Source organism: Lactuca saligna, chromosome 1 (genome assembly GCF_052625555.1).
Source record: "Lactuca saligna cultivar CGN05327 chromosome 1, ASM5262555v1, whole genome shotgun sequence".
NCBI lineage: Eukaryota > Viridiplantae > Streptophyta > Magnoliopsida > Asterales > Asteraceae > Lactuca > Lactuca saligna.
In genome coordinates, this window is record NC_136417.1 from 155,264,992 (window position 1) to 155,275,767 (window position 10,776).

At 34.8% G+C, this 10,776-nt stretch overlaps 1 protein-coding gene across 1 annotated transcript; it reads left to right on the plus strand.

Annotated features, from left to right (window-relative positions):
• Positions 1-4,057: 4,057 nt before the first annotated feature.
• Positions 4,058-6,720, plus strand: PFD3 (prefoldin 3). Its single transcript, XM_078993951.1, has 6 exons — positions 4,058-4,307; positions 4,827-4,884; positions 4,977-5,048; positions 5,278-5,397; positions 6,270-6,371; positions 6,479-6,720. The coding sequence occupies exons 1-6, from the start codon at positions 4,156-4,158 to the stop codon at positions 6,557-6,559; spliced, it is 585 nt and encodes a 194-aa protein (XP_078850077.1). The 5' UTR covers positions 4,058-4,155; the 3' UTR covers positions 6,560-6,720.
• The last annotated feature ends 4,056 nt before the right edge of the window (positions 6,721-10,776 follow it).

Genomic DNA, 10,776 nt, shown 5'->3' on the forward strand with positions numbered 1-10,776 from the left:
TGTGACATACCAAAGGTAGGTCCAAACAATAAACAACACTACTTACTTACTACATGACCTTCCTTGCAATGCAAACATCATTTCTGAAGTTTTTTTAATGGTTACTATTGTGATACGTGCTCAGGCTGCCGGGTCTTGGTGTCCTGGATATGGACCGAAGATCTAGAGGTGGTTCCGCTAGTGAGTCCCCCACGAGATACCTAGCTGCTATCACAACAAATTCGTTAAAGTTGCCCCATGAACTGTGTCAAGCAAGATCTGATGACTAAGTTAGATCGGTTGGTGAAAGGATATGATTCCTCCTGGACGGAAGGAACCACCTGATTGTGTTGGGTGTGAGGTTGGCCATGAGGCTAAAGGTGAAGTAGCTGATTAGAAGCTCCTTCCTCATGGAGGAAGAAACATTCTATTTATAGGGGATAATTAGGTCAAATGGGATTAAGTCAGGCATTGGGCCAACCCAATTCGGGCTCAGCTAGCAAGGAGCTGGGCAAGGCTGCCTAGGGGCGCCATACACAACTTGGAGGAACGCACCAGGTGAGGCCACAGGGGGGGGGTACCAGATAAGGATGGCAAGCGAGCACCAGGAGAGCGCCATACAAGGTTGGCGCACTGGAGTTTTATGGGCCATGCTAATGGACTTGACATCAACAAGTCCACCCCCTTGGATGTGATTGGTAGGCGGACAATAACATTGGACTGGACAAAGTCATACAAGCTGTGCGTCATCAAGTCCCCTTATTCCGTTGCGATCGAATCAGACTAGACATATCAACAATACATCAAAGAAATAAAAAAGAATGGCCAAACCTTGCCCATGTGAGTTGTGGTGTGGTATTTTTTTCTTTAAGCTTGGTTGCTTTAGTCATAGATGGTTTATGTTGTCTATTGGTTTGGTTTATTCTCAAAGGATAATGTTGACCTATGAGGTGTGTTTGTTCATGTTTTTTCCCATTGGAGTGATTTTTTCCAAAGGTTTGTTTTGGCCTTAGGAATTGATTAGGAATGACCCTTACTTGCTTTGTGGGGTGTTAAGACTCAAAAAGTTCTTTCTTTTTATAGGTGGAAGTTATTTGGCTCAACAATTTAGTCGCTTTACTATGTTGATTCGAGTTGTGTTTTGAGGATTTATACTTAACCAAATTTTTTGGTTTTGGCTCGAGAGTTCGTGCTCGCGATCTCGGGGTTTGCCCTTTTTCGATTCGTTAGCCTATGTTTTTAGGCTAAGGCGTTGGCTAGCCTTTTCTTATGGACCTTGGTTGGTTCACATTTATTAGGATATTCACTTTTAAGTAAAGTTTTCTAGTTACCCTTTAAGAGTTTGTTCTAATTCTTGAGCCTATGAGAGTTGCACTCTGTCCCTAGTCATCTAAGTTAAGCCGAGATCGTCACCTCGAGGTGTTTAGGACTTAGGTATTTTTTGATATCAAGAGAAATGTTATGAACCTTTAAAGCCTTTATTCATGTCATGGGAAAAGGTAACAGTCCTTTGAGTTTGATTGACACGTTTAGGGAAAGGTTATGAGCCTTCAAAGCGTATGGTTGCATCCTTGCATCGAATTCACTCAAGTGACGTAGATGATCAGTCCTTGTTATCAATCGGTAAATGTCCACAACCTCTTATTGAAAGGATAACAAGCTTGAATAATGATAAACATCTAAATTGTTTTTGAAAATAGTCGACCTCCATCATTCTAGTGATAATATTCTGGAAATATCAACATTGTTTAATGAGGGAAAAAATAACTAAACTTTGACACAAAATAGGCCTATAACAAGTGCTAATTGTTGGGGTGTGATTATCCGCTTGGAGTTAGATCACATTGCCCTCGCCCTTGATGTGTCTTATTTTGTCTTTTCTCCTCGCTCTAGGAGTAAAATTGGCGTAAATTGTGACAATCGTCAATCTTGAGTCAAGTCAAGTCATCAAGTCAAACCGACATACTCTACTACTAAACATGCCGACATTGGTGCCTTAGACCCGTTCCTACCGGAGGAAAACTCACCTCTCAAACTGGATGCTGAAAACTTGGGTGAGGGTATCTCTGTCAACTGTTCCAACGACTCCCCGACTATTATGACAAAAAATAAACACTTAGTCAAAAACTGAGAATCCATCTAAGGGTAAAATGACTATTTACCCCCTTTGATCTAAATTGGACCATGACCGAGGCCCAATCCTTTCTAGTCTTTTCAAACTCACTAAGGCCCATTAAAGTCCTCCAATGGCCCAATTTTCTAAATTGGGCCCAACTCCTCAAATGGGCTTTCCACCTAAACCCAAACTAGCCCTTAGACCCTTAACTGTCTCCTGGTGGCCCATCACGACCCAACATCTGCTAACCCAAGGCTTGGCCCCTAACCGAGTCCCAATAATGCAAAGTCCACAGTCTGAGTGTACGCTGAGCGTACTCTTCTGTATGCTGCGCGTATAGCTTGCATAGCTTGTACGCTGCGCGTACTTGCGTGTACGCCCAACGTACTCCTCTGATAAGCCATATTCTTCAAAACTGCTTAATCCTTTAAGACACAACTTCCAAACTACAGATCTGAGTCCAATAGCCCTTCTTAACCCATGCAGTTGATCACTTGGTGGCTTGCACCTCACCAAATGAGATCAAACTTGTAAAAATAACAACTATCTTCATGGAAATGGCTAGATCTCTTGCATGGATGAAAATGGGCCTTAAAGATTGCAACTTTACTGCTCAAGGGACTCAAATAACTTCATGGGTGGCAACCCTAAGTCTAGAAACAGATTTGCATCATAAAAATCCATTCTTGAAACCAAAAGGGACAATATCCATGAGAACCTAGTTCTATGATGTAGAAGCACCAAGATGAGAACTTTATACCTTCAATAGGCTGGAATTGATGTAAAACCTCTCGATCTACAAGCTCACTTCAATCTCTTGCTTCTTCTCTAAACACCTTCTTCTTCAAAAACACCAAAATACTCCTCTAATGGCCATCCAAGGTCCAAAATCACTCAAATGAGGGCTAAGGGTCGATTTCTAGGGTTTAGAGGGTGGAGGCTGAAGATATTAGGGTTAGGTTATGAGATAAGGAGCTTAAATTGGGTCCAAGACCCTAAAATAGTGTTCAGGTCTGATTGGCGTATGGCCAACGTTCATATGGTACGCCCAGCGTACTCCGAAGAACATTCGTGACCATCCTGGTCAGTACGCCCAACGTATGGCCTTTTTCACTAGTACACCCACCGTACTCTTTCTGTACGTCGAGTGTACTCGGCTAAGCCTGAAACCACTAAACTTCCGAAGACCATAACTTCTTCGTTATAAATCCGTTTTCGACGATCCTTATATCCACAAAAAGGTAACGAGAAGCCCTACACTTCTATAAACTCATATCTTCCTAAATACTTTCCGAACAAAAATCCATTTTCCACAAAAAGACCAAACTGACACTTTACCGAAATACCCCTAGGCTCAAAACACAAACCGAACATCCGGAACACTTCTAATGCATCACTCGCACCCAAAATGGCCTAGATCTTACCCTTTCAAAAGTCATAATCCTTATGACGACCGGCGTTCGGGCCACAGCCCCAGACTAGGAGTCAATTTAGAACAGGGCGTTACTATTTGGGTAATTTGTGCGTTTGGTCTATAACTTACTTTTTAACTCGGATGATCCATACTATTTATTTTTATTGTGCGTAATAAACAGTAGAGATCATCCGAGTTAAAAAATAATTTAGGAACTAAACGCACAAATTACCCAAATCACATGGACCATTCGTGTAATTTACTTTTACCTTTTCGGTTTGTTCACATCTAAGTAACTATCTTTTTTTATATATATCTAGGTAACAAATTTTTTAGATTTGTTCACATATGACCATTATAACTAAATATAACATGTTAGAGCTGGTCATATGTTAACACTAAAAAAAGTTCGTTACCTATATGTGTAAAAAAAATATTTAACAAGATGTGAACAAACTAAAAAGTTAATTAGACTATTTTCCTAAGTAATAATATATTAGCAAGATATTAATTTAGTTTTATATTTATATTTCGGAAAGTACATAAAATGTCTCACTCGCCTCTTTGATCAATCAAAACCTCTCTCGAACATAACTCAGCCTCCCTTTTACTCTTTCTATTTGAATCAGTGAGCTCGGAGAAGACAATGGCTACATCATCATCGCCGCCGCAGTCGGACAGTGAAGTGGTGGCGGAACGGAGGGGAATACCCGCGGCTTCTTTTGTTAAAGACGTGCAAGCTTATTTGAATCAATTAGGTCTTGATGTTAACTCCACCCTCGCCTTCCTCCAAGAAAGGTCTCTCATTTTCATTCCATATATCTAAGCTTGTTTTCTATAGTTCAATTTTACTATGCTTTGTGTCAACGTTCTAGAAAATCTCAGATCAGATCAGCAACTGTCGTATTAGGGTTTATGAGCGGTTTTTGTGTGCAAAGCGTCAATGAAGAAATGCGTTGTTTCGTTGTTAAAATTTTGATTAACCAACAGTTTGAATCTTCTAATTAAGCTAGATACAATGTCCGATGTGTTTTATTTGGGATAACAATCCAGGAAATAGATTTGAACTAAAATTGATTTTTTTCTTCAAACAGAAGTATCTACATTTCTAAATTCCTTCGGATAAATGTATTCTGTAACAAAAAGAATGAATTGATTCTACACGTCAATTTCTGATCCTGTTGTATATAGGATAACTAGATGTGAAAAGTTTAAAAACTTAACATGGAGAAATAAACTTTTATTTTAACAGATTCCAGTTTCTTTGACATATTCCATTCCTTTTTTTTTTTTTTTTTTTTTTTTTTGTATATTCAGGCTTCAGCAATATAAAGTGGTTGAGATGAAACTTCTTGCACAACAAAGAGATCTTCAGGTAATATACATACTGAATGACCTATAAACTGAAAATGAACAATATTATTCATTTAATCAAAACTATATAAATATTTGCTTTCTGCTTTGTAGGCAAAGATTCCAGATATTGAAAAGTGCTTAGATGTTGTTGCTACTTTACAAGCTAAAAAGGACAGTGATGAGGTCAGTTATTGTAAAAAAAAAAAAAAAAAAAAAACTAAATCCTTTCTTTTTCTTCTTGGATTGATTAATTTTTCTATGGTTGATTGATATTTTGAGAAATGTTCATTTCTGCTACAACATTGTACACAAAGTATTCTTCCCAATTATAGCAATATGTAATAGAAAGAAATAAAAGTATGATGCTATTTCTTGCGTTGAATTGTGAATATTTATTTATTTTTGTTTACAGGCATTTCTTACAGATTTTGAAGTATCTGAAGGCATCTATTCGCGGGCCCGGATTGATAATACAGATTCTGTGTGCTTATGGCTGGGAGCAAATGTAATGCTGGAATACTCATGTGAAGAGGTGCTTATTTTTTTCTTAAATATTTCCTCTAGGTTTAAGTTTGGGTGAATTACACTTTTTATCCCTGTGGTTTGTGGGTTTTCACAGATATTCCACCCTCCAAAAGTATTTTTCACCTTTTCGTCCCTGAAAAGTATTTTTGGCACATTTTTGGTCTGTGAAGTGGACGCCATTTTAACCACATGTAAAAATTAAAATCACTATTTTGCATTTAGTTTTAAATTTTTATTGATGATTGCTGTTGTTAGGGTAAATTACATTTTTGGTCCCTGAGTGTAGCTGGTTTTTGCAAATTTGGTCTCAGAAAGTTTTCTCTTCAAAATTTGATCCTTATTTGAGGTTCTTGTAACATTTTTGGTCCTTGAGTGTAACTTGTTTTTGCAATTTTGGTCACAAAAACAGTCATTTTACTTGAAACGGGGACCAAAAATGTTACAAAAAATCAAATAAGGACTAAAATTGCAAGAGAGTGTTTTTGCGAGGATCAAGATTGAAAAAATCAGCTACATATTATTATTGTTATATAAAAGTAATAATAATAATAAAGTAAGTAAAAATAAGGAAAAATGGTCATTTTACATGAGGTTGAGGGCTTAAAATAAACGGTGTCCACTTCACTGAGACAAAAATACTTTTCAGGGACCATATCTGTAAAATCAACAAACCACAAGGACGAAAATTGTAATTTACCTTTAGTTTTGTAAATGAGTAACAAGTTAAACATGATTAAACAACATCATCAAAATGAATAGTCAAAAAGCGATCGGATCTAGGAGGGTTGTAAATGCGACCTGTTTGTTTGACCTTTGACCCATTTCATATTTATAAATTTGACCCATTTAATATAATTTAATAATATAATATTAATACAGGCTACATCTCTATTGCAAAAGAACTTGGAAAATGCAAAAGCAAGTTTAGAAGTTTTAGTTGGTGATCTACAGTTCTTAAGAGATCAAGTTACCATTACACAGGTAATACTAATACAACCCATTTCATTAAATTATGATTTTTTTATTTTTATTTTTTTTGTATCATTTGATGACGTGGTGCTGATGTGGATGTTACTTGTGTGGATTAGGTTACGATTGCTCGGGTGTACAATTGGGATGTTCATCAACGAAGAGTTAAACAAGCTTCTTCTTCCTCTCAAGATTCATGAGAAAAATTTAAAAAAATCAGGTGAAATTTCTGTTTTGGTTCTTTTTTTTTTTTTTTTTATGAATTTTGATCTCATTTCAACTTGTTGGTTTGTTCTTATGCATCCATTGTGTAACATTAATGTTTGATTATTGTGTTTAGTTGAACTTCTTTTCTTTCCCATTCTTCTCTTTTGCTACATTTTTTTTCTTTAATTTTACATTTTTACTTGAGATATTTGGTTAATAGTGGAACACTGTTATTGTAGTAGAATAGTATGATAACCTCAAAAAGTTAAGGTTATGTTTGGCGTATTAAAGCTAGCTTATAAGTTACCTTATAATTTGAGTTTTTTTAGGTTGCTATGGTTGACAAGGAAAAAGAAAATAGTTTTTGAAAGTTACTAGAAGTAGCTTTTTAACTAGCCAATATTGTTATTATTATTTTTTGAAGTTCTCCCATTTTCATACGGAAATCTCCAATAAAATCATAAAATTTTGGCTAGTTTACGTTTTAGTCCTAAATTAATTTTTGTTTACGAAAAAGTCATAAATTAACTTTTATTGGTTTTTAGGATTTTTTCGTAAACAAAAATTAATTTCTGACTTAAAACGTAAATTGGGTTAAAATTTTGGGATTTTATTGGAGATTTCCCTTTCCCATATATGTAGCTTTTAGGGATTAGTGAGTCATTCTCTTCCAACCCATTGAACCTACTGTTATATAAAATTGTATTTTTTTTTTTCATCTTTTTTAATTCACAACACATGAAAATCCTATATTTCTTAACCCATTTACTAAAAATAAATACAAAACAACTAAGGTACAAGTTTTAAAACATATTGTACATAGAAAATGAGAGAGAGAAAGTAGAGAGAAAGAATGAAGTGGGTTAGTGAAATCAATTAAACAATCCGCCAAAGAGAGAAAGGTACTGGCGGTAATTCTATTGCTAATTAAGATTTTAGCTTGATTGCTTTGTATATAGTTTTTTAATTGAATGGGTTGAGTGTGTTGAAAAAAATAGGATTTCCGTGTGTTATGGGTTGGGAAAGATGAAGAAAAGTGAAAAAAAAAACTGATGTGACAGTGGGTTTCAGTGGGTTGGGAGGGAATGACTCTCTCTTCCCTTATTAATTATAAAAATGCGTTTTTCTATAGGCCATTTTATGTCATTTTACACTTTTCGGTTAGTTTATCTATTAGTTTTTACCAAACGTTATTTTTTTTATAAACTAACTTATCAGTAGTTATGTTAGTTTTCTAGCTGTCAATTAGTTTTTTAACTCCCAACTAGTTTTTTAGTACAGAACCAAAAAGCTATTTATGACCCACAAGTTTAAGGCTCATAAGGGCTCAAACTCATAGTTGTTACTTTATACCATTTTTTTACAAACTCATGCCCGAGGTAGTAGACTAGTGCTGTTTTGTATATTTTGTATTAAGTGTTTTTTTGTAGAAATGATGTTTAAAAATATTTGATAAAATGATGGTTTAATTAGGGAAATAAAAGGATCACATAAATGAGAACAGCCTTGTAAAAAGTTTCGACCTAACTGAGAAGAAAATACGTTTTCTTTGATTTTTTTTTTTTTGGTTCTTTATGTATTGAGTTAAAAAAGAAGTATTTGCATGACTTTTGGGATCATGTTATATCCTAATTAAATGGATTAAGAAGTATATACATAACTCTATTTTTTTTATATCAAATTGATAAACATGTAAAAAATGGGACAAATACTTAATCTTCTCGAATCCATTACACCATTTTTTAAGACAAGAAAGAATAAAATATTTAAGGTGTATTTTATAAATTTTAAAAACCACCTTATAATTTATTTGCTTTTTGCAAAACTTGAATAATCTTTTATTACATCCAATATGGTTTCCTCACAGCATTGAGCATTCCATGTAGCGATATAGTTGGTAGGTACTTGGTTGTATTTACTTCACTTGTCAATTAGACTTTTATTTATTTGGGTCCATATTTTCCAAACACAATTCAATTACTTTATGATAACTAAATCCTTAAAACCTATTAAGCTTGTATGTTATCTAAATAGCATCAGTAGATTTCTCTTTATTATATCCTCTTCTAGCTCTCTTTCTCATAAGGTAAACAATTGAGGGCGGTGTTTGGATAGGAAAAAAATAGGTTGCTTATTGCTTATTGTTTAATCCCACCGCAATAAGCAAATTTAAGTGTTTGGATATGAGTCTTTAAAAATCAGCTTATTGCACTAGGAATAAACAAAATAAGCTGATTTTAATAAGCAAGGGGGGAATGCTTATTGGTTATTGATCATTTTATTCATATAAGCTGTTTTATTTTACCAAACACTTAAATGTTTATTGCTTATTCTCACTACAATAAGCTAATCCAAACACATTTTAAAAAAATACTTATTCTCACTACAATAAGTAAATAAGCAATAAGCTAATAAGCTAAACACTATTTATCCAAACACCCCCTGAATCTATTCTGCACAAAAAAAACAATTTTAGAACAATTGAATAATCCACAGTTGACTATTATGATATGCTTTTCTCAAATACCTTCGTCTTCTTCTTCTACATCCCCAAGACACATAATTCTATTGTTCTGAAATGAGGATATAGCTGGTGTTTCTTCTTAACTTAATGACCTTAATATTAACAACATTTAATATGTTCAGATGCATTTGGGTGTTTTTTTTTTTTTTTTTTTTTTTGTTTGTTTGTTTGTTTGTTTGTTTGTTTTGTTTTGTTTTTTTTTTTTACTTACTAAATAAAGACTTAACATGGAAAGTGGGAAGGAGGAGGGTCTATGAATTCAAACGTGTGCTTTTTTTTCACAGTTGCACTCACTCCTAATTCTATATGACATTTCCATAATTATCTCACCTTGAATGCAGTTGCCTTTATTATGCTAATTATCAATACCTTTTCATTTGATTTTCAAAAAAGGTAAAGTCAGAGAGAGAGAGAGAGAGAGAGTTTTGTGATGTATTTCTTAAAATGAAAAGAATACACTGCCGTCTATTTATACAATAGAGGAGTTAGAATGATCTAGAAGAGACGTAACAACTCTAACTAACTCCCTAACCAATACTTAACAGTTAAGTACATGTAATTGATGACATGGCACTAGTATGCTTAACATGCTCCCTTAAGCAAAACATTGGTACAAATGTGAAGCTTGGATCGTAAACATTGAAAACGAGATGTAGACAACCTATTTATTAAAACATCGGCTAGTTGATCTTCTGTGGGAACATTTCGAACAATAAGTTTTCCTAAAATCACCATATCACGAATAAAATGAGGATCAACTTCAAGGTGTTTGGTACGTTGACGAAAAATAGGATTAGCTGCCAAATAAGTTGCACCAGTATTATCACACCAAAGAGTTGGTGAACAAGTAACAGGAAGATACAAGTCCTGCATTAGAGAAGTCAACCAACAAATCTCCATGGCAGTAGAAGCAAGAGCTCGATACTCTACCTCTGTACTAGATCGAGCCACCATATTCTGTTTATTAGAACTCCAAGAAATCAAGTTTCCACCAAGATATACACAATATCGAATGGTAGATCGTCGATCATCGCGACATCCGACCCAATCCACATCTGAATATGCATTTAAAGTGAAATTTAGAGACCAGCGAATAAGAAGCCCATGTGTGAGAGTCCTTTTTAAGTACCACAAAATATGTTTTACAACAACCTAACGTTTATCTATTGGAGTATGAGGAAATTGAGATACTTTGCTTACAACATATGCTATTTCTGGGCGGGTAAGAACCAAATATTGTAGAGCTCCAATAGTGTTGCGATATTGAGTCGAATCTGGAAGGGGCATCCCTGAAAATCTAGACAATTGTTTTCCAGGAGAGACGGGACAATCAAGAAGACCAACCCGTGTCAATAAACCAGTCAAATACTTTTGTTGAGTAAGATATAACCCATCACTATGAGAGGTAGCCTGAATACCCAAGAAATAGTTCAAGTGCCCAAGGTCTTTGAGAGCAAATTGAGAATGTAACTTCTGAACCATAGATGCAGTAAATAAAGTTGAGTTGCTTGTAATCAAGATATCATCAACATATACCAAAACATAGCAAATAGTAGAGTCAACACAGTAAACAAAAAGTGATGTATCTGACACACATTGACGAAAACCATGATGTAATAAGGTAGAAGATAGCTTAGCAAACCAAGCACGTGGTGCTTGTTTAAGGCCATGCAAAACCTTTTTGAG